Source organism: Erpetoichthys calabaricus, chromosome 9, assembly GCF_900747795.2.
Source record: "Erpetoichthys calabaricus chromosome 9, fErpCal1.3, whole genome shotgun sequence".
Lineage (NCBI taxonomy): Eukaryota > Metazoa > Chordata > Cladistia > Polypteriformes > Polypteridae > Erpetoichthys > Erpetoichthys calabaricus.
This window is the reverse complement of record NC_041402.2, coordinates 64,481,851-64,507,182: the sequence shown is the minus strand read 5'-3', so window position 1 is coordinate 64,507,182 and position 25,332 is coordinate 64,481,851. Positions and strand designations below refer to the sequence as shown.

The 25,332-nt window shown below is 38.1% G+C and overlaps 1 protein-coding gene across 6 annotated transcripts in view; it reads right to left on the bottom strand.

Annotated features, from left to right (window-relative positions):
* The window catches only part of znf536 (zinc finger protein 536), a 496,696-nt gene that overhangs the window by 262,212 nt on the left and 209,152 nt on the right, over positions 1–25,332 (bottom strand). For all 6 annotated transcript variants that reach the window (XM_051932179.1, XM_051932182.1, XM_051932180.1 and 3 more), the window contains one exon: positions 20,615–22,845. In XM_051932179.1, the coding sequence (XP_051788139.1) occupies positions 20,615–22,844 (2,230 nt within the window). In that variant the 5' untranslated portion in view covers position 22,845. The remainder of the gene's footprint in view (positions 1–20,614; positions 22,846–25,332) is intronic.

Here is a 25,332-nt window from a genome sequence, read left to right as displayed (position 1 = left end):
TGGACTTAAAATTTTTTCCCCGTTTTTTGCTCTTTGATTACGAGATGACTATCGCCGAAACTGAAGCAAACTTTTCATGTCATTATCTGCCTCATGTCAAAGCTCTCATGCTTCCACAAAAGCTTTTTTTATGTAGCTTGTCAATAGGGAAAGGCAGAAGTATGGAATGGGAGCGCATAGCTGAGTAATGAATGTGCCCAAGCGTAGCCTAGATGAGTTCAAAAAATAATAATCATAAAAACAGGTGATTTATTATTCATTTATCTACCTGTATATTATAAAGACACACACACACACACAAAACTGCACATTATACTTTGGCTTTCTGGCTGTATATATACATATCTGTATCTGTTTTGTACATGGATGAGTATACATGTATTCTGTATATACAGTGTATATATATATATATATATATATATATATATATATATATATATACACATACATACATACATACATACATACATACATACACAGTGACGCAGACACATAACAATATTATAGACATGAATAAACAAATAACAAATGTCTCTTCAAGAATCTGTATTAAAAGAAGCATGTGAGAAAGAGGTGAAGGGTACACTAAACCCCTCAGGCGGAAAAACCTTGACACACTGAGAAACAAGCCTGCTACTGACACTATGTGACCATCACCAAGTCACTTCGCCTGCCTGAACTTCAATTGGAAAAGCAAACAAAAAAAAATGTAACCAATTGTACCTCAAAGATATACATACACACCATTTTCAAAGCTAGTAAGATTGCTGGGACTGGGACTTATCCCAGCAAGCATAGGGTGCAAGACATGAACAATTCCTAAACAGCGTGCCAGTCCACATAATCTGCATGTTGTTGGACTGTAGAAGGAAACCAGGACACCCAGAGGAAACCCAAAAGGTTAAAGGGAGAACATACCAGCTGAGAGGACCTGGGATGCAAATCCTGACCTCCTTACTGTGCTACAGCAGCACTACGACAGCACCACAATATCTCTCGCTCTCTATCTCTCTCTATAGATAGATAGATAGATAGATAGATAGATAGATAGATAGATAGATAGATAGATAGATAGATAGATAGATAGATAGATAGATAGATAGATAGATAGATAGATTTTTAATCAGATTTCTATTAAGCAAATGCAAGTTAGAATAAAACAAACATAACCAGGAAAATGTCAACACAAAATAAAACAATCATCCCATCCTATGGTGCCCATCCACCTCCCAGCCAACTGCCCCAAATACTGCAAGTTAATCACAGAGGAGATCTGCACACAGGAAAAACTATAACGTCATTAAGTAAAGCTCCCTTCCATGTGAGTCTGAATAAGTTGTATATATAACTGCTACTTAGAAATATCTGAGGTGGTTGCACCATTATTTCTAGCAGCAGATGGCTCAAGAAGCATAAGGTTGTAGAAAGTAATAGTATTGACAGATAGGAGATTTTCAACTTAAAGCTGGAGCTAACTTTGCAGCTATTGTCCCCAAACAGAACAGTTTTTCACTGAAAAGAAAGAAGAGAAACAGCAGAAACATCCAAAAGAAGGAAAACTTGAGGAGTAAACAAAATATTAGCGGAGAGGACAGAAGAAAGAATCTGCAACACAGCTCCCCAAATAGCCGAAACTATAAGACATTTCCAGTACATACTGTATGTAAAAAAGTACCTGGGGATTTAGAAGAGCAGAGAACAAAGAGGGTCATCAGAAAACTGTTTATGGGGCGTGGTATACAGGCAATGCAAAAACTTGAATTGTGGGTGCTGATGATTGGGATTTCTAGATGCTAAAGTGACGTTCTTAAAAATCAGGACCCAAATATGAGGAGCAGACAATGATAAATCACGTTCACAAACTGACTGAATAGGCAAGGACTTGAACACAGCTTTATTTAAAAAGGGATACAGTAAGTAGCATAGACAGTTTTAGTTGGAGTGGACAGGGACTGAGAAAAAGAGAGGAAAGAGGAGAAGACAAAGGAATACCACAAGACCTGAAAACAGACTAGAGATAAAGATAAAACAAAAAACAGAAAGATGGAATAGGAAATGTGGACCTCAGTGATCGAAACATTCTGGGCCCCAAGCCATTGAAAATATCACCAAGGGTGACCATGCCACATTACCAACCGTGATATATATATATATCTACATAAATATACATACATATACACATACAAATAAACATACATACACATATACTGTATACATATATATATATATATTTACATAAATTTAAAATCTTTGATATTTCCTTCCTTGTTTATTTCAAAGACTTTGTTTTTCACACCAGCAGAATGCTCCTTTGTCTTCATTTTTGCAGTGATTGTCCAACAAAGACTATGGCCTTACAAAGAGTGCTTTTTATATCCAGAGAGATATAAAGGACTCACAAGTAGTACCTAATTATGTTTAATTATGATCAAATGACTGTCACCTTTGTGTTGTTTGCGACTAATTTGTCATTGGTGTAAACCTGTGTATCACCATTATGTGAAAAGCTTAATTATTTTGCCTCTGTCCATCATTTAAAAAATAAATAAATAAATAATAGCTGTGCTTATTTCAAATTAAACTCGAGTCACTGAATAGATTTTTAGTTATTATTATATATATGAAAAAACATAAAGGAAGGAAACACAGACCACAAAGAAACATCAGTGGGCCTCTGGGATGGTTTGTACATGCTGGAAACCTTACCTGTATGGACAGGTGGCTCACCTATTGATCACCTTCAACGTAACTTCTTAAGCACTCTCCCAACCTCTGCCATTTCAAGTTATAAGAAAGAGATCGAGCTGAGAATTTAACCCAGAAAAGTGGAGCTGTGTCAAGTAGTGTATTAAATATTCTGTAGGTATACATATACTCTGTGTGTGAATGTAATTATCCTAGGTGGTAAGAGGTTTCTGTTGGCAAGGGTACTCTTGAAAAATTCTGCAAAAAGCTAAAAATAGTAGATGGTCAAAACCAAAATGGCAAAAGAAGTGGCAATTCATAGGCCTTTTTGGGAAGACCTATCAGTCATAATTGGTAGACTTGAAATAGAACCTTAGGAGTGTTGCTTTGGCTAAAGGGGAAACTGTCTTGGCCCTGGGACAGATTTTAAGATTTGGTCTAGAAATCTCTCTGGATTGGGGCTTAAGGCCACATCAAAGAGGTTCAATGAGTCTGGAATTAGAAGAGGAGTTTGGGGTGAAGGCTCAATGGTGGGAGAAAAAGCCCAGGTTTGTTAAGGAGAAAGGATAGGAGATGTGAATTGAGAGAAGAGTGCTTTTGAAGGAGAAGAGATACGCAGGTGGGCAAGCTTTCCTATCTGAGAAACAGTAACATAGCATGTTCTAAGACAAACCAGACGAAAAGCAAACTTTTATTTCAAAATTAGTATTCTCCTTTCTCCTTTTGTGTAACCATCCACTGTGTGTTTTACTAAAATAAAAACACCTTCTTTGCCTTCGTTGTGAAGAGATACTAGGAGAGAATAATCCTTTTACTATGCACATATTTAGATGTGTGTGTTTGTGTGCATAAACAGACACACATGTTATTCAGAATTATTAATATTGCTGTGTATCTGTATTCTAGGAACAATGCAGTCCTGTTTGTTAAGCAGTCTTATGTCATAGTATCATATGACTAGTCTTCCATATTTAATGAATCAAAGGTCAATGGATTCAATTGCTCCTTCACATGGGAACAACCTCAGTCAGCCACGAACTTGTGCAAACAGTACACGCTAGTAATCATTTGTACTGAAGTAAAATTCTTTAAGCCTGATGATTTATTAACTTGTTTCATTTTAATCAACCAGTGGTAACAACAGTCAAAGAGATAATAAGTCACTTTTTCTTACATTCTAGTGCATCTTAACAATTTCATCTTCTAAACTGTGCGTCAAAAAGTAAGCAACACCTGGAACTTACTGCAGAGCCAAACTTTTGACATGTCTTTTTAACTGAGTAACAACTTTAAGGAACTTACTCTTTTTATAGAATAACACAGTTATTCTCCAATCCTTTACTAACTTTTATTGTGTGTGTATGTGTGTGTCTACTTAATGTTAAGAGGGATTTAGAAAATGATGCTATTGACATTCATCTGCAAAAAGGAGAAATTACCCAAACATCCATCCATTTTTTTTAATTTGCATGTCCAGTTGAGTCCAATTGAGCACCAGTAGTCACATCTAGATGGATTGTCAGTCTATCATAAGACACTGCAACTTCCCAATATTGAGCCAAAATACAGACAGACAGACAGACAGACAGACAGACAGACAGACAGACAGACAGACAGACAGACAGACAGACAGATAGATAGATAGATAGATAGATAGATAGATAGATAGATAGATAGATAGATAGATAGATAGATAGATAGATACTTTATTAATCCCAAGGGAAAATTCACATACTCCAGCAGCAGCATATTGATAAAAAACAATATTAAATTAAAGAGTGATAACAATGCAGGCATACAGACAGACAATAACTTTGTATAATGTTAACGTTTACCCCACCAAGTGGAACTGAAGAGTCGCATAGTGTGGGGGAGGAATGATCTCCTCAGTCTGTCAGTGGAGCAGGACAGTGACAGCAGTCTGTCACTGAAGCTGCTCCTCTGTCTGGAGATGATACTGTTTAGTGGATGCAGTAGATTCTCTATGATTGACAGGAGCCTGCTCAGTGCCCGTCACTCTGCCACGGATGTCAGACTGTCCAGGTCCGTGCGTACAATAGAGCCTGCCATCCTCACCAGTTTGTCCAGGTGTGAGGCGTCCCTCTTCTTTATGCTGCCTCCCCAGCACCCCACCGCGTATAAGAGGGCGCTTGCCACAACTGTCTGATAGAACATCTGCAGCATCTTATTGCAGATTTTGAAGGACGCCAGCCTTCTAAGGAAGTATAGTCGGCTCTGTCCTCTCTTGCACAGAGCATCAGTGTTGGCAGTCCAGTCCAATTTATCATCCAGCTGCACTCCCAGGTATAACCTAACTCTCACATCCCGTGACCCTGTGTTAGGATATAGCGGGTTGGACAATGACTGACTGACTAACACACACATCTTTGGCACATGGAAGAAACATCAGAAAACCCACAAAGACACAGGAAGCACATACAAATCCCACAGTACATAGGCTAGGGATTTGAACACAGGAGCAAAAGTAAAAAACTGTTTATTGTCATGCTTAAAAACACATAACAATTCAGGCTGATTAACTCTTAGCCTTATACTGTATGTTTTCACATGTATGCTAAAGAAGATGCAATAATTCTCTTCTTTGTGCAGTTCATTTAGTCTAATGTACAACAATATCATAAAGTAAACTTGAAATGCCAGAACAAAACTTTAAATTATATCATAATATACTACATACACATACTGTACATGTACAGTATATTATGTTCACTTCATAAAAGCTAACCTTGATACTATAGCAATGTGAAAAGTTCTATACAAAACATAAATAAAAATAAAAGAGGGACTGTTAGGTCTGCTTGTGGGGCATCATTAGTTTCAAATGGTACCTGAAAAGTCAGCTTTAATATCTTGCATTTCGCATCTGTTATTCCATTATCTACTGACACCCAATCCCATGTTGGTTCCCGCCTTGCATACAATGCTGAAAAGATTGCTTGCCCAATGACTGTGAATAGGGATTAGGAGTTCTGAAATGGATAAATGAACTTTCTGTTTTTAATTTTTAGACTTTCGTCTATTGTGTCAATCAAACTAACGTTCAGGCAAATCGTATGTACACTGACTGCAATGCAAATGCAATTGTGATTTCTCCTGATGATATGTACCTAACTTTTCACTGCTCTTCAGTGAAATAATAATAAGCAGTGACACAATGACAAAGCAGAAAGACAGACATGACAGAAGAAGCTCTTGGCTGACGCAGCTAACACACAGATTGCTAGATACCAAAATGAAACTATGCAAAGAAACAAAAAGAAGTACTACGGTTGCATTGTTTATTTCTTATTTTAAGAGAGACCTTTAAATCTATGAGGGGTGTGTAATGGGAAGTGAGCCTACAAAGAAAGGAAGTGGTGCAACACAATGATCTTTTAGGACTTTTCATCATATTCTCTCGGAAGGTGAATGCACTTTTTCCACTCATGTTCCAACCTGCGGATGCCCCTGGAAAAAAATAACTTTTTGTCAATCACACCACTGCACTACCTCATCAATGACAGCATCGTCTGTCTCAAAATTGTGACCACTCAGGTGTTTCTTCATCTCTGGAAAGAGATAGAAGTCAGAAGGTGCCAAATCTGGCAAATAAGGAAGGTGATGCAACATTTCAAAGTTGCATTCTTACAATGCTTACACTTTCGTGGGTGCTCTGTGTGGTGAACTCCGAGAGACAACTATTGGGGATGTTTTCAAGCAATGGCAGACAGGAGAAACAGTTGCTGGGTTCACACACCTGATGTTACTCCTTCATAGGTTGGCTCACTTCCCATTAGAGACCCCTTGTATTGTGATGGTGCTCTTAGTTAAGCATGCTACATTTCAAGAAGTATGCTAACATAAAGCTTTATAACCACATTAACTGTCAACAAAGCAAAGCTATTTTTTCAGTTGGATGCAATTTTTCACTAACCAAGAGTAATGAGGCTTCATTATGTTGCTTCTGCCTTCCAAATATTGCAGTTTTTTAAAATTAATAATTAATATAAATATTAAAATGTGTACTTGACCAAATCCTTGTTAATATTGAGTATAGAAAATGTCCAAAACAGTTTCTATAGATCATTGCAAGTTTGTTGACTCCATCACAGAAAACCCACTTTGAATCCCAGATCTGCTTGTCTGTATGTAGTTCTACTGAGTGCTCCGGTTTCTTCTCACATCATAAAGATGCAGAAGTTGGGCTCACACTGTTCCAGTGAATGTAAGTGGGCCTTGTGATAAAGTGACACCCTTTCTGCTTTTGGTTACCGCCTTGCACTAAAGCTGCAGGGATAATCTCCAGTCCCAGTGGCCCTGAATTGGAATTCAAGGGTTGGAAGTGGATGGATGTGCATCTTTACTGTCTCTTACTGTCTGTTTGGGAAATGGTCTGAATGGAAAGCAAATGAAAAAAAAACCCTAACTGAAAGTTAAAGTGTTGAAAATTAGTTGAATAGGCAAAAATCTTATTTCTAAAATGCACTCAGTCTACTGAGATTATTGTCAAATTTCGTGAGTAATCTTTAAAAATTCTTATGCATTACATAAGTAGAGTTATAGGGCTGAATGTACTGTATACTTCATGCTTTGATCTTGGGAAATTCTATATAAATATGAGGTATTTAACAAATAGTTATTTAATGGTAGCTAAAAAGCAAAGGATATTTGCATATTCTGGAAGACCATAAACATTATTGCATTAGCTCTGGTGTGGGATATTTTGAGGTATATTATATGACCCTCCCTGTCCTTTGCACTCTCTGTATTGAAATATCTGCATTTTATCTTGCCCATCCTCTTACTTCTTTATGTCACTGAAATATACATAGAAAAAGATACTCAGCTCATTAGAATAATTCACATATATTATTACACAGCCAATTATATATTTTAGGCTATAAAGCAGAAAAGGAGAATGGTAGAGAAACAATTTGAGTGATGAAATGCTGATTCTTTAATTGTCTTTTACCTTGACGGTCTTGTCCACAAGGCATTCTGATAATCTCAAAGCAAATTGTATGTAAATGAAAGAATATATGTATGTCAGTGAAAAAAAATGACAATTAACAGTATAGATAGTCGGTAAGATTAAGCTACTTTGCAAATTAGTTCCTCTTCCTGCATCCTAGCTTTTACTATCAAGATAATATCCTTGACATTTAAAGCGCCTGTGATCCTAAATTATAAAGGGCATCAGGAAGATATGTTCAACAACAGAGCAATAGAAACCCAAAGAAAGAATGGCACTTTTCTGGTTTAGCTTTTTTTTTCCCCCTGAAACAAGCCGCCAGTAAGTCAAAGGTCCCAGTATAGCAGTTGATCTTGAGTTGGGTTCTCAGCAGACAGGAGCGGTGCAGCACAAACACATTTTCTGGTTCACTGGTGTCATTTTCACATGTTCACTGATTCAAACATCCTTTTACTTGCACAACAAACAGCTACATACCACGCTTCTCTCTGCCAGTGACAGTCACACATATTTGCCATAACTGTTTGATTGCTAGGTTGACCTCGCTTCTCTGTTCAGGCTGAGCAAGACATTTTAAATAGCCCCTCAGTTCTCAATCCCCCTTTACAAAGTATTACATCAGGTTACAATGGCTTCTGTTCTGCCAGTCATTGTAAGCTGCCTTCTTAGATCCGTTCTGAGAAGCACTCTGCTGAAAAGGTTTCATAATGAATTCAGAAATAATATCAAGTTGGGAGCCCTTGTTTATAATGCTGAATTCATTCTGGGGAGTCTAAAATTATAACAGTGTGTGCCCTGCTGATCTGATTTTATGACAAAAGGGGAGAAACAAATGATAAAGACAAACATTAAAAATGTAAAAAAATAATGAAAATGTATTGCAATTTCTATACACATTACACAAAATATTATATAGTATATAGTTCCCTGCATTAAAAATGGTATCAGATTTGTGTTAAGAGGTGTATTTTCATGATTATTCTGAACAGGTCTGGAAAAATAAAACATATTGTTACATAAGGTGAAACACCCAGTATGTGTCACCTTGACCTTTGATTTTTTTCACAGCTCAGATATTATTGACCATTATGTTAATTTGAGTTTAATTCTGTCTCAGTGGCAGTAGGTTATTTATACAACATGCATGCAAAATAAATCAAGTTTCTCTTTAGTATAAGCAAAACTGCACAATCATCTAAAGGGATTCTCAGATCGTTTGTGTCTATTGTACTTCTCTATCAGACATTATAAAACAATAGGTGCAACGTATCAATTTACATGAATTTAAATAAAAACTGTCTTTTTTGCCATAGAGGCAGAGATTGACAAAATTCATTACAACTGTTAAAGAATCAAATTGAGATATTCTGGAGGGTAATACCCAGTTTATTAAGAATGTAAAAAGTGATGCTTGGACTTGAGACAGTTTAGGACATGTTAGAAACACCTATCTTACTGACTTCAGGCAGAGAACTTTGTACATCCTGTAACATGACTATCATTACAAATGCTGTATTCTGAAAATATGAAGACTTTTTCCCCTTTTAGATGAGTATACATCCTTAAGGTCATGTAAGATACACTGCAAATGAATTGAAGGGATGCCCTAAAGGAAAACAGTGCCATCACTCTCATAATGACACATCTTGAGAAGAGCTGGCAGCTTGTTTTGAATGTGACTCTACCCAATATTATACTTTTAGATTAAGTAAAATGTACTTGTTAAAATAGATGGTACAATTCATTCAACAGTAAGCTTTTAATGAAAAGGACACATTTGTTCACTTTCCCAGATTTTTTCCCCAATATTCCACATTGTACAAGTAGAAATGTTTACTAAAATATTAATTTATTAAGGGTGCAAGGGCATAAAAACTAACAAATTTGTTTAAATTAAAATTAAAGTTATAAATGAGCTTGTGAACTGTTGCGACATCTATTTAAATCCTCACACAAGAAGACAAATGGAAATACAGTGTATATTATTTAGTTCTATATATGAGTATAGAAACCATATACCGGTATAGTATGTCTATCTGTCTATGAGGTGAACTAAAAGGACACAGTCTTACATATGAAGTTTAACAGCAGTCACATTATATCCCTAATTTAATTTTAATGTCACAAAATATAACATGTTTAAGAATGTTCGAAAAATTAAAAGGACTTGTATTGGTTCAAGTTAAGAATGGACTGCAAAAATCAAATTGAACATGGGACTCAACTCAAGACCTATCTATCTATCTATCTATCTATCTATCTATCTATCTATCTATCTATCTATCTATCTATCTATCTATCTATCTATCTATCTATCTATCTATCTATCTATCTATCTATCTATTTTACCATTATTTTATCATTCATCCATTCATTAATTTCTTCATCCTCTTTTTTACAATTGCAGGACTGATGATCAGCAGTCTGTTCTTGCACTCTCAGCTGTTAGGCAGGAATGATTCATGACATGCAATAACGCATACGGACTAACATTCACTTATACCAATTACCTTAACATACAAGTTTTGGACACAATGTACCTTGATAAAGCCCACAGGAAAACAGGAAGAATGTGCAAGCTCCAGACTGAGAGTGACTGGGCTGGGAATCAAATACAGGTCCCTAGAGATAACAATAGTGCCCCTTTGTTATCCTTAATCATTTAATTTGTTAAATAATTTAGACATATCTAGAGTGTGGTTTGTACAAATCCACTGCCTATGTCAGAATGTTTTTTTTTCGTTAAATGACATGTGAAAATGCATAGAATATTTTAAGTAAGTGCATGAACTTTGAGGATTTTACAGGCATCTGTTACTTTTGCTGCTTTTCAAAAGTTCTAGCAATGATTATTTATTTTTTCCTGATGATTCTTGGAATCAACTGTGAACGTTTGTGGCTTGGTAGGGAACTGATCCATTCAGAGATCTACAGTATACTGACCAGGAAATGGCACAAAAGAACAAAACATGGTTTAAAAATGAGAGGAGACCATGCAGTCCATCAAGCTAATAGTCCAGTTATGCCATTACCTTCAAAGAGAACGTCAGAGTCACTAATTGGTTACAGCCCCTGTCATCAAGCCTGCACTGCAGTTTCTAGGGCACTTTAAACACTCATTTTATCTTTAGTAAATACATTGACTGTCAGTGTTCAGTAAGCCTTTCATTCTGTAACAAAACTCTATACATAGGTAAATACTGCAAAAGCTGGATGACACAGGAATCTGGTACAGCGCAAATCTGTGCCAGGAAAAAAAGAAATTATGGAAGTGTATAAAGAAACAGCAAGAAGAACAATTAGACGCTAAGTAATTTCCCCATAGGTACCGGAGTATGCAGGAATTTAGACAAATTCATGTTGGCTGTGTTTGGTTTTATCAATGTCAAAGTAATGCCTGTTTTAGTGTCCCTGCTAGAAAAAAAAAAATCAGCAATCAGGCCATTGGTCTCATTCATTCTTGGTGTTAGCACAAAAATGGTATAAGAATGATGTTAGGAATTTAAATAAATACAGAGAAATTCTTTTTCAAGTTATACTGCTTCTTTTTCATTAAAAACATTTTTATTACAGTTAAAATGTGGTGCACAAAGGTAACAATGTGTATGAATGAGGAGAGCCTTTAAGCAGCAGTTTAGTTCTGATTCTGAGTGGTGGCTCTGAGGCTAGGGATCTGCACTAGCAATCAGAAGGTTGCCGGTTCAAATCCTGTAAATGCCAATAGGGACTCTGCTCTGTTGGGCCCTTGAGTAGTGAGAAAAGTGCTATATAAATGCAAATAATTATTATTATTGCTCAAATATGGCTGAAATCCTATCCAAAGGCTTTGTCAGAGTGTATATGGTGGGTTAAATTTTAACACGGTAACAACAGGGCATGATATGGTGCTACATCCATTATAAAATCCAAATGAACTCGGTGGAAAGCTGGAGGACAAAAAAAAAAAAAAATAGGCATTTTCCTCCAAAGCATTAGGAAGCAGGAAGTTTAACTGCCCTTTCTTAAGCCGTACCTCAGTAAGGTGGGACATACATCTCATCCAGACTGCATGTTAAGGTATTTTACTGTAAACATTCAATTGGACCACATGCCACACTCCTGAAAATAGCTAATATTTATCGTGCTCCAGAATTGAGCACACCAAGAGGAGATTATTCTACAATCAATAATTTTTCAAAACTTTGAATTTTTTAAATCCATCTATTAAGTCTTTTTTACATCAGATATTTTAAGACAAGAGACACAGCTCCAGAATCAGGGTTTCAAATCCCTGCCCAGGCATTACCTGTGTGAAGTTTACAAGTTCGCTTTGTGTTTGAATGCGTTTCTCTTTGCCTCCAAAAGACTTGTTTGCCTGATTATTGTAATTGGTCACTTAAAATTGGCGGAGTACAGATGTAGGAAGGAGAATGCTCTGCTGCTTTAAACTGGGACATCATCCAGAATTCGTTCCTGCCTTGTCTCCAGTGTTGCCAAGATGGTTGGATTAAACAGGTTTCAAAAATTGATGGATGGGTTTTAAAATGATATTTTGACAAGTAGATTATACTGGTATGATATGACTTGCTTTCTATACATACTGAATATCTAATTAGTGATTTGTTTTTTCTTAAGTATTCAGACAATCACATTTTTAAGTCAATTAATTAAAAAGCATGGCGATAAGCTCCGGAATACTACCTTGGAGGAATGAAAATATTCATACAGGTCATAGATAATATGCGTACAACTTACTTGAAATTTTAATTTTCCTTGTATAGTATGTGTTACTCTTCTAAATCTTGAGAAACAGAAGATATATGATAACAAAGGATATATGATAAGAAAAAAATACACATTTTCAATAAGTGTAAAAATAATATTTTAACAGTAAGCCTTTGTAGCTGTAGGCAATTGCAGTAAGCTCTAGAAAAATGGAGAGTTCAATTGAGATTTGAATAAAATTTGAAGATACTGTAGAACAACAGTCTTTGGCTAAAGGAATATAATGGATATACAAACCAAGGGAAGGAAAAAATACACAGGAGATAGAAAGGCTTAAGTTTGGTGAGCACTGCCATGCTTCACAATGGTTTGTTTAATATCATTTATATTTATTGTATAAATGGCAGTAAGGTTCTTTACCTGCATCTCTCACTTATATGCCACTTGTCTTGGGGTTTGTCTTTACAGATTGCATTGTATTAGGCTGCTAGTGGTGGCTTTGTAGACTAACAATCTGGCAGGTCTTTGTTACACCCTTGCTCGGGTATGACCTTTCCCAATCTTTGGATCATCAGTTTTTCTTTGTGGTTGGAAGCGATGCTATCAAAAAGTTAATCACTGATGATGTGAAATACTCCATGTTCTGCACTTACACTATTGCTACGCAAAGGAAACATCATGATCACTATTGGTAACAGACAACATTTTCATGGTTTTACTTCATGCACTACTGCAGGGGTGTCCAACCCTGGTCCTAGTGGGATACAGTGACTGTAGGTTTTCATTCTAACCATCTTCTTAATAAGCGAGCCATTTTTGCTGCTGATTAACTTGTTTTTCCTTAATTTTAATTGACGTGACTCATACCCCTTAGTTGTTTTTTTTTACTTAATGACCAGTCAAACAATAATGAGACACAAAACAAGACACCACTTGATCAGCTAACCTGAAAATAAAGAAAGGTGAAGGTCTCAGTCATGTTGGTCTGCTCAGGTTATCAAAACATCTTGATGGTGGTCTTAGAAAAAATTGAAAATCAATAGTCTGCTGTGGCAGAATGAGAGCAGCAACAAGTTATGATATTCGATAACAGCTTTAATTAACAGCAAGAATTGGCTTCTCATTAAGAAACTGGTTGGAGTGAAATTGGCTGGAGTTTGATGTTCCAGTTTAGCTGGTCATCTGTTGGCTCATTTCTGTTTGGCTGCCATTTAATGAAGAAACAAATCAATTCAGAGGACTGAAATCTTAAACAAAGGGCTATTAAAATGAATCGAAAAGGAGTTCATTAGCAGTGAAAACTGCTTGCTGATTAGGAAAAGGGTTAGAATGAAAACCTGCATCCACTGCGGCCCACCAGGACCGGATTTGGACACCCCTGCACTATCATGTCTTCTATCTGAAGTGTGTAGCTATAATGTACAGTAATGTCTCATTATGAAACTGGATCTTTTCAAAATTGGCAAGTCAGGCTTTCATCCTTGTCATGCTAAAGTCTCTTCAGTATAAGGTGTTTAATAATGCAGAAGATACCATAGTGACGGAGTCCATCTCTCATGCTATACTGACTCAACAGAATACAGTAAATAAAAAAAATGATTATGACTGGAAGATGCGGAGGTCAGGGACAGGCCAAGGTCAACACCAAAAGTCAAAACTCGTCTTTTGCCAAAAAAAGAGTGCCAACAAGAAAAAATCTAAAACAGAGTTAATCAGGAGTAATAAAAGCAAGATTCTTTTAGCAGATTTATCCATCAAGCTTGATGCTGAAGGACAATTTGTGTGAAGTCTTTATACTGTTGCCTGCATGACATCACAAATAAGAGCATCGCGGAGAGTTCTGGGAATCGCTTCCAAATCAATGAGTGATACAACATGCCTTAAAATGATGTTGTGGCAAAAATGAAAACAAACATGATCTTTTGATAGAAGCAGGACACACCAAAATCGACTTCAAATTCAGAATTCTTGGGATTCAAAACCCCACAAATGTTATATATATAATAATAATAATAATAATAATAATAATAATAATAATAATAATAATAAAAAGTGCAAAGATTTTATACAAAACATATTATACAGTATGCCAGTTCAGTGTAGTTACAGGAACACTACTCTTTATTCTGACTCTACAGCAGGCATATCAAACACGCGACCCCCGGGTCGCATGCGGCCTGCAACAGAAATCTGTGCGGCCCGCATGACAGATCCTAGTTAGCACTGAACTTGTACAAAATGATTGATTCAATCACAAATGATAGTATTCTGCATCTTCGGTGTTACTTATTGACTTTTCTTATTTTTGCCTTCTGACAAAAGCACGCTTTTCCATGGCATTACGGTACCGGAAACGTCATCTGCTAGTATAGCCACGAGCCTTGACAAGTTAATGAGCCGCAGCGTCACAACTGAAGTGCGAGGCTGCAACAGGGGTGGCCTTAGGCATGTGCAAACTGTGCACCTGCATAGTGCCGCCAAATCCCAGGGGCCGCCACGCCAATATATATTGAATATAAAACAGAAAGAGAAAATAACGACACAGCTGACGGCAATGTGGCCGAAAAACATTCTGTTTCTTGTTAATTAGTACGCTGTATTTACAAATGTCGCTAGAGTCGGAGCAGTAAGCTATATGTAGTATTATAATGTTTTGCCGTAATGAGAATATCATGGGTCGCCACTTGGTTTTCAAGTTACGGACACGCGTATATAGAAGCGTGTCATGAGCACGAGGCGGCTATGCAGTGTCCGCAACGGATGTGGCCATCCGCCGTGCATAAGATACCGTATTGACAATGCCAGGTGAAGGGGCCACCGATTCTTTCTCTGCCCAGGGCCGCCACGAGCCTAGAGCCGCCCCTGCTAAGGCTACACTACTGACTGGGTTGCTGAGACTGGCCACTGGGCAGAACTGACCATCACGAGTAGTAATAGCCCGCATATTTTCACGTTTTTTTGCTCTAGTTTCATGTAATTTTGTGCTAGTATTGTAACGAACAGTTAGTGCAGACTATAGCTGAAGATCTTAAGTGGACGCGAGAAGTTGGTGAGTTGTTTATTAACATTTTTGTGATTTTGAGTTTGTAAAATTATTGTCGTCAGGTGGCTTTTTGCATATCAGCTTATTTTATAAACTTTGAAGTAAACTTAGTAAAGTAAAATTTGATTTTTGGAGGATTTGTTTTCCAACTTGAATTACTGAGCAATGAATTCAGTGAGCATTTTCATGATTTCAGTTCACACAAACAGGGCATTGCGCTGTTCTCTTACAACGTTGAGAATGCGCCTGAGAATATCCAAATGGAATTGATTGAAGTGCAGTCAGATTCTATTCTGAAGGCAAAATACAACGGAGTTGGTGTGCCAGGCTTGTATGCTTACCTGCCACCCTCGTATGTGCAGATCCGTAAGTTGGCATCGAGAGTACTGTCTATTTTCAGAAGCACTTACCTTTGTGAGCAATTGTTTTTGTTAATGAAAGCTACCAAAACCCCACATCGCTCAAGACTTACCGTCGAGCACCTTTCATCCTTCATAAAAGTTGTAGCTGCACAAGATTTCAAGACTGATATTGACAAACTGGTTACTAACAAGAGATGCCAAGTGTCAGGACAAAAGAAATAAATCTCACACTGTAAGGCTCCTATATAAGCAATGAATATAATATAATGAATATCAATTATCAAGACACTATATAAAAGCGGTCAGGATTGTCCTTCCGTCCCGTGAGTGCAAAGCGTAGCGGTATTCCGCTTATCACAGACTTACTACTTGCGGCTTGCGGTTTGAAGCAACGCGATGTGAGCAGAGTTCTGGTGCTCCCATCGTTCCCTTGCTTTTGTGCGCGATGCACTGGAAAAATAGACAAACTTATGTCTCTGGAAATAATTAATGTTGATGGAGTACAAATGCCTCACCGCGCAGTAAATATCAGGGGAGATGGTGCTTGCTTATTCTCATCTATAGCTTATTTAGTGCATAAAACTCCGTCTTTAGCGGTACAGATTCGGGCTGACATTGTACAACATGTTTTAAGTAATTGGTCAAGGTTTCAGCCATTTACAATGATGCCGTCAGGAATCTCTTATACAAATGAGCTTCAGTATCTCACTGAAATGTCAAAGTCTCAAACTTATGGTACCATTTCTGAGCTAATGGCAGCGGGAGAGTTGTTCCCCTATGAGTTTCAAGTATATTATTATGGAGTCCTACACTCCAAGTTTGGACAGGCACTCGAGGGGATAAAAAAACTTAGGTTTTCGGGAGATGTTATGAATGGGCACTTTGATGTTCTCATTCCCTACACTTACATGCCTGATGTACACATGGAGCGCACACAAATTGAGGATAAAAGTCGGTCGCCTTAAAAGGCGGGTGAGCCTAGTAATATAATAAGGACCTAGCTAAGAGGTTAAGACTCTAATTCTACACTGTTGTATGGAGACTGCATGGAAATAAATTGCTTTTCTTTAAACTTTAAACTTTAAGTGTTACATTTTTTAAAGTTTTCAGTATTGGAAAGAAAGCTACAGTAACTTTGTATAATAGTATAATAGTATTTGTTATAGTACGGCCCGCTGACGCACGTATGGCATTCGAAGCGGCCCACCAATGGTAGTGAGTTTGACATGCCTGCGCTACAGTATAATATCGTCTGAACAACTGGTTCTAACAACACTAGTCAATAGGGGCAGTACTGCACAGCTACAATGTAAAAGTAGCAAGGCAAAATTAGAAATACAGTGGAACCTCGGGTCACAACCGTAACTCGTTCCAAAACTCTGGTCACAACCCGATTTGGTCGTGACCCGAAATAATATTCCCCATAGGACTGTATGTAAATAGAATTAATCCGTTCCGGACCGTACGAGCTGTATGTAAATATATATTTTTTAAAGATTTTTAAGCACAAAAATAATTAACTATACCATAGAATGCACAGTGTAATAGTAAACTAAATGTTTACTTACTTCTTCTGGTCACTCCAGCTCCTTGATCGCTCAGCTGGAGCAACTGCTTCCTTCTGCCTCACGAAGTGTCGGCCAAAACACCTCTGCTTGGGCTCTCTCTCTCTTGCTCGCTTGCGCTCTCGCTCTCTTTCTCTCTCTCTCGCTCGTGCTCTTGCTCTCTCTCTCGCTCTCTCTTTTGCTCACGCTCTCTCTCTCGCTCACTCTCTCTCTCGCACACTCTCTCTCTTGCTCACTTTCTCGCGCTCGCTCACGTTCTCACTCTCTCTTTCTTTCTCGCATTCTCGCTCTCTCTTTCTTTCTTGTGTTCTCGCTCTCTCTCTCTTGCTCATGTTCTTGCGCTCTCTCTCTTGCTCACTTGCTGCACAGGGAATACACAGGGAGAGACTGAACATGTGCGGAAATCATCAGCGCATACAAACCGGAAGGGAAACTGGCTTGTTCATCACCCGAGTGTGTGGTCATGAACAGATGCAAAAGTTTGGCGAACTTTTTGGTCGTAACCCAATTTGTACGTGGTCCGAGACGTTCGTGACCCGAAGTTCCAATGTATGCACCAGGATGAGGGAATAAAGGCAAAATTGAAAGCCAAAACAAGTTAGGTCTTCGGCCAAAAGAAGAGAAAGAACCCATCACCAATGTCCAACTGCAAATTCATAAAACAAGCAAATAGTTCTAATTCAATAAATGGATGTTGCAACAACTAACACTTTGGGGTTTTCATAAACTTTAGTGCACTACCATCATGTATACCGTCAGCTTGATGATAGGACATACTGCAAATTCCAGCCACCAAGTGGTAGCAATGAGCGCCTGTGTCGGAAATAATAAATGTGAAGTCGTGGTGCTCTTGATTGAAAACGTGAAATGCCAAAACAAACTGGTGACGCAATAATTTCAATAAACACGCAATAAAAATGATTAACAATGCCAAAATTTACAAAATATCACACAGTATGTGCCAATGTGAAAAAAAAAATCTTAAAACACCATAAACACTACAAGTAAATTCTATGAGTGAGTCACTTCACCAGATATCTTCTTATTTGCTTTCTAGTTAGGTTTTGAGGCCAGGTTAATAGTGTTCTCCATGATATATTTGATAAAGAAATTTAAAATAACAGTGAATGCAACAATTAGTAATACTAACTTTGTATTTATGTCAGTTACATTATCAACTCCATCCATCCATTTTTGAGGTCTGCCTAATCTGCTCACAGTTGCAGTGAGTAAGAACATTTCCTTATAACAATGGTCACAAAGCAAGAACCAATCTTGGACAGAAGGCAGTGGCAATGCATGGCATACTCAGGCACGTACCCACGCACATTCACACCAGGCCAGTTTAATGTTGTCATTCAACCTAACACTACATATTTGAACGGTTAGAGAAATATGCTGAATGTGTCCAAATTCTACATGCCACATAGAGGAATGAAGGCAGAGCTCAAGCAATATGAAATAAGCCATCTTGCCACAGCAATCATATACTGTGAAAAGATTTTTTTTTCTTTAATGTAAAGAATCTAGCCACTGTGAAAACAGAGAATATTTAATTAGTGTCTGTAACTATTGTGAGAATGTGTGGAATGCACAGTATGGATTTCAAGCCTTTTTAACACATTCTTCATTGATTTGCTTTGATGATGTTCTATTTCTTTGACGTTTTTTTTTTCCATTCTTTGTCAAGACACTGTAACACGCATTACAGAATGCTTGATGGTATATATCACAGTGTTAAAGTAAATAAGACAGACTATTAAAACAGATGAAACACAATGGTGTATGAAAATTATTTTCAGCAAATGTGCAACTGTAGCAGCTTAATTTATAATGCATAAATAAGAGATCCTTGGTTTTCTTACAGGTGTAGGAAATCCTCAGTGTATCATCTGCTGTTCACTAACTAATTAGGTATGGCATTGATTTTTATAAGGTCATATCTGTGAGAAAGCTTTGACTATGTTTATAAACAATAATTTAGAATAAACAGTTGATGAAAAAAACACGGATGATCATTTAACCCATCTACCATATGCACAGTTTTCTCACTACCCAAGGCTGAGGAGTGCATTTGCATAGCAGTTGTAGATTAAGCTGGCCATTTTAATACTGAGTATTTTCTGTAGGTATTACAGCAAAAAGAATTCATTCACTCCTGCAGCAGGAGTCCAATCTTCTCTACCCAGTCAGTGTTTTTAACATTGGCAAAAAGCAGTGTATCACAAGATTACAACTTTATACCCATCAATGCAGGAAAATCTTAGACTAACAGGGAAAAAATAAATAAATTACAAACCCCCAAAGTACAATAGGAACATAGTTGAGTGGTGATAGCTGCTGAAAACTTGAAAGAAATTGTGAGCTACATTCCAGTTTGTCAGCAGCATGGGCAAGAGACCAAGATTGCACTTTTTTTTTCCTATCAAAAAATCATCTCCACAGGTAATTATGGAAAATGAAAATGTAGGAAGGTATGAACTGAAAGGTAATATCCTTTTGTGATAAAATTTCAATATCATGCATCGTCTTATTCTTCAGCAATGATTTAAATCTTCATTGCCAAAACTTCTGCAGAAAATGTTAAAAAGCTGTCATCATGTACTACAATGCCATCATATTTTTTTATAAAGCTCTTAGTTGAAATGTTCACTTTGAAAGACGCTCGTGTATGTCAAATAATAATTGACTATTTAAAAGGATTGGCACAGTGGCGCAGTGTTGGGCTTAATTCTTAATGTGGATTTTCTCCAGAGTCTACAGCTCTCCCCACACTACAAAGACATGCATGTTAGGCTAAGCAGTGAGACTAAAATTGCTCAGTATGAGGGATTTGAGTGTGTCCTCGGTTCAGGGATGCTCCATTTTAATGGGATAGGTTCCAGATTACCATGACCCAGTAAAGGAGTGAATGAATGTAATATGAGAAACACTTAATCACAGAACAGATACCTTTTTCATACTATTCCCTTTAACGTAAGATCTTCACATAGTTAGTTAACCTTATTTATGTAATCTGAATAGAAAGATTTCCTTGATCAGGTGTAAATTCAGCATGCCTACCCTGCAGGGTATCAATGTTTGTTTGAGCGTGCCAAACTTAGACATGTGTAAATACTCTAGACAGCTGATAAGCATTTGGAGATTTTGCTTGGGTCTATATTGAACATGGGTCTTCAGATGTCTTGCCATTCTAACTTGCAATGTGTGCAACAGATAGCAAAGTTTTCCTCCTGTGGAAACCAAAACCATTTAATTCATATGTTATATAGGGTCATCTTACCTGAGGATGGTGAGGAAGGATGGGGGCTGTCTTCCTGGGCACTTCCTGTCTGTGACAGACCTCCTCCAACTCCGCTCTCCTCTGTGATATTAGAGGATCCGGGAGTTGTTGATCGGCTGATTGACTGTGACTCTGGATCACTTGATGAACCTCGTCGCTCATCTAGGCACCCATGGATACCTTCTTCACCGGGCTTTCGGTCCCTTTTGTGCACTCGGGAATGGACAACCACTTGGTGGTAAGTTCTAAACACTCTTCCACAATCAGGACACTCAGTGGGCTTCTCTTTCATGTTAGCAATACTGAATTCAAGGCTCTGACCTAAGTTGTGGGACATGAAGTCCCTGCTGCTATCTAAAGGGTCGTCTTTGCGTGAGAGCAGGTTAGCACTTTTAGCACACTGAAGAGCATCAGGGTGTAGCTTCTGCTTGGAACTATCAGCTGCCATCAGTAAGTAGTCACGTTTTTCTTTTGCAAATGCAACACCAGAATTTGTTAGACTCTCTTCCTGACCATGCTGTCCATGGTGTTGCTCTTTAGGCAGGAAGGCCTGATCCATAGCCATACCTCTTGCCATGATCTGCCAAGCCTGGTAACTGTTAAGTGGGTCCATTTCAGCCACCTTGGCAGCTGCTTGCAAACGTTCCATGCAGCTTGACTTTAAAGGAGGTACCAAATTCAAGCAGCCTAGCAATGACCGCTTTTCTCCTTCAGGCAAACTGTGGCCCACACTGTTAACCGGTGCCAGAAGTTTCCCAATCATCTCTTTCTCTTTCATGGCAATCCCTGCCTTGCTTAGAATCTGATTCTGCTCACTCAATCCTGCTTTGTCAGGTGACAGGAACCCACTTTGTAGGCACGATATATACCGCGAGTACAGGTTTGCATGTGCTTCCTGTGCCATGCTGTTCATAGATACTGGCACCTCAGAGTCTGTGGAAGATTTATTCTTAATAGATAACTTATTCAGGTGAACTTTCATGTGATTCTTGAGGAACCAGGGTTCCTTAAAGCGCCTCCCACAAATCTGACAACAGTGCTCAAAGGAATCCTTGTGCTTTCTCATATGACCTTTCAGAAACCAGGCTTGACTAAAGACCTGACCGCACACCTCACAACGAAATTCATTTGCAGGCTTTTCTCCATTTCCACTGCAGCCCTGACCCTGTGCGGACTCGGCTGTGATATGCGCCTTCTCGACATGACTGATTAGATCCTCCTCCTGTGAAGCTGCAAAGTCACACAGGGTGCACTTATAAGGTTTGTGCAATATCCTTATGTGGCGGTCGAGCTCCTCACGTTTCTTAAACTTCCCTTTGCAGAAGGTGCAGCGAAAGCCAGTGGGCTGGGCTGCCAGTTCTTCCTGGATGCCTGCAGGCTTAGGAGAAGGGGTTGGATGGGATGAGCTCTCAGAGCTGTTATGGCTTGTGGGTGCTGGAAGGGTGCAGGGTGTGATAGGGATCTGGTGGTGGAGCTGCTGCTGTTGTTGTTGATGTGAAGTCTGCATGGGCTGCAGCTGGTGTTGCTGTTGTAGCGGCTGGGACAGTTGCTTCAGGTCAGGCCTAAGATGAAGGAGGCTGTTCTTCATCTGCTTATCTCTTAGGATTGCTCTCTCTTCAAGTTCATGAAGAAGACGGTTCTCTTCACGAACCCTTCCGCGTCCTTTTCCCAAGTTACCCAATTTATGAGTACGAAGGTGGATCTTCAGGTTTCCTTTCTGGGCAGCCCGATGATCACAGTATGGACACTTGAAGGGTTTCTCCCCAGTGTGGGTGCGCATGTGTAGGGACAGAATACTGTTAAAACGAAAACGTTTTCCACAAAGAGGGCAAGGGTACTTTCTGTTCTTTCTGGCATCATCTTCAATGTCATTCATTTGAGACATAATGCCCAAGTTTTGTCCATTTAGGAACTGCTGCAGATCCACTCTGCCATTCATACTCAGACTGGCATCGATATCTCGGTTGAGCTGGTTGGCTAGCAAAGCCATCTGACTGCTTATGGGTTGGCTGGCCATTGCCAGGTGGCTCTTTTCATCCAGTGGTGTAGCAGCTTTTTCTTCAGGGATCTGTCTGTTTTGCAGATCAGGGAAAGCATGACCTAGCTGAGTAGTCAGTTGGTGCAATTTCTGACTTATCGGATATTGTCCATTAAGTACACTGCTGCTAAGACAGGCATCCGCTTCAGGCACTGCTGAAGACACTCCAAGGCACAGACTCGTTTCTTCCATTCTGAAAGAAATCAAAACAAAAACATATATGTTATGTAAAAAGCCAAGCCACATGTAGACTTTACACATTTGGATTCACCATGTAATCTGGTAACAAACTTCCACTTGCCAAAGCCTATAGAGCATATACACAATTGCTCACAAATCTCAGTTTGAACCATGGTTTTCATTGGTTCCATTTTCATCATCTTAGCAAAGAGAGACAAATCAACTATGGAGGAAAAAAATGAGGATAAAAAAAATAAAATGAAAATTGAGTATTTGCTCATACAAAATAGAACCAGCAAAGAACATTCTGAACACAGCTACAGTATAACAAAAAAACTTTCAGCCCAGATGAAATATCTACTAGTATGAAAGGAAAGTTTCAGATTTTTTTTTCCAATATAAAAGGCATCCACTAAATTGTTAACAACTTAATTTATAGTCTGAAACAACACTGACTGAGATTTTGTTTAACTGTAGCCTGATGTGCTATTTGCATAGGCAAGGGTATCTGAAGAAACGTCTCAGAGTAGAAATATTACAGAATGAGAGAGATGATTTATGAATATACCAACATACACTGATGATTTCTTTTTAATACTGAGTGCAATTTTTGGTCAGTGTTATAATTATGTTTTTCATTTTCATAGTTCTTTTATTATTCCCTCTCACATGTAACTATTGCATAAACAGTTGTTACTAATATTACACACACAAATGCCCTCTTCTTAGTAGTTCAGGAACACAACCAGTTTGATAAGATTACATGCACCTCAAATGCCCCTGACAGACTGATGATAGCAATGGCTGACAAAGGTTCAAATAATACATGGACATTTAAAGAGTTTTTATTCCAGCAACAACAATTTGCAACTCTTAACTTCAAGTACTCTTTGTTTGTTTAGACCAATTAAATAATCAACTGCCTTTAAGTGAGATTATTTATTAACAAGGCTGCTTTTACTTAACAAATATAGTAGAACTATACAATTCAACAGGCTGGTACCCTGCCCAGCAATCGTTTCTGCCTTATGCCGAATGTTGCCTGAAGACATTCCATCCCCTAGAACCTTTTACTGGAAAAACTAGTTTATAAAGGAACAAAGAAATTAATGACAGAGGATATGACGTATTTCAAAAAAGCTGATCATTAACAATTTCTCTTTTTACAACAACTCACTTGACGATGAACTAACACAGCTGTTAATGAGAGACCACTGGTGACTCTTTGGTTGGATGCTTTGTTAGTTCCACCCATGTCCGCCATTATTCACTCATGGCTATTTTTAAAATTTAAGAGGGAAAAAGTAAATAATAAAAGAAATGAAGGTAAGCCAAAATAAATCAAGAAAGGTTAAGGGTCTCTGTATTTAAACTAATGACCTTAAAGTAAATTCCTTTACTTTGTTAAAGAAGTAAAACACAATCTGGTGTGGACGCACAACCTCACAGATGAAGAGTAAAACTAAGCCATCAAAAAAAGCCAAAAACATGGAACGCAATTAACTATAAAATCTGCTTCTGGTTTGAAAAGAAAACTAGCAGTCACAAGGACTTACACTTCGGCACATTCTAAGATACTACATATCTTATATATAAACGTCTATACGTGGAAGTGTGTGTTTCTGTCCGGCGCAGAAGTGAGAGGTGGAGTCTGGATAAGGGCTCTGCCTCTGAGGAAACAAAAACTCTCTTCGCTGCTAATAACACAAGCGAGGCCAGCACGTCAGAAAAACAAAACCTCAGAAGAAAGACAAAGTCGCTTAGCCGCTAACATCGGCAAAACGGTATCCCTTTTACTTTTCCTCCTGCCGCTAATGCACAAGCGATGTGAGCACACCAGTAAAACGAATTCTCCTAGGAGAGAGATGTCCAGAGTAGTTCCTTTCAATTACCTGACATCTCTACATTTCATTTTTTTTTCTGACGATTTCAATAGTTTCTAGGACACCCGTGCTTTTTACAGCACGGGCTTACACAGCTAGTACTACATAATGAAGAAAAACAAAACTTTAGCACAAATGATCAAATAATTCTGACTTAGAAAGGTCATATAAAAAAGGAAGAAAGCTGAAGACTGATAGCAAATGCTGTAATTCAATGCCAACAGTTAAGCTTTAACAAAGCAAGAGTTCCAGTCTAATGGCACATAACACCCCAACAGTAAAATGCAAAATATTTAAGAACATTGCAAATTCTCACTCTCTGGAACACAGAGGACTGAAGATTAACATAAGCCTTTGAGTTTTTGACCATGCTAAGGTAGATCCATTTCGGACAGAAGTCCATCTCAATGTATGCTTATTCTTTTATCCCATTCTGTTCCCAGAGAGTATTGGGCGGCCTGCTAACCTACAGTCATATCTCACATCAGTGGTTACCTTGTGGAGATACAGAGAAGGGGGGACATTCTGCACTGTAGCAACAGCATAATCAAGTCATTATCAAACCCTCTTCATAAAAGGCAAGTGACTATATAACATAACAAATGGGGTAATTGTTA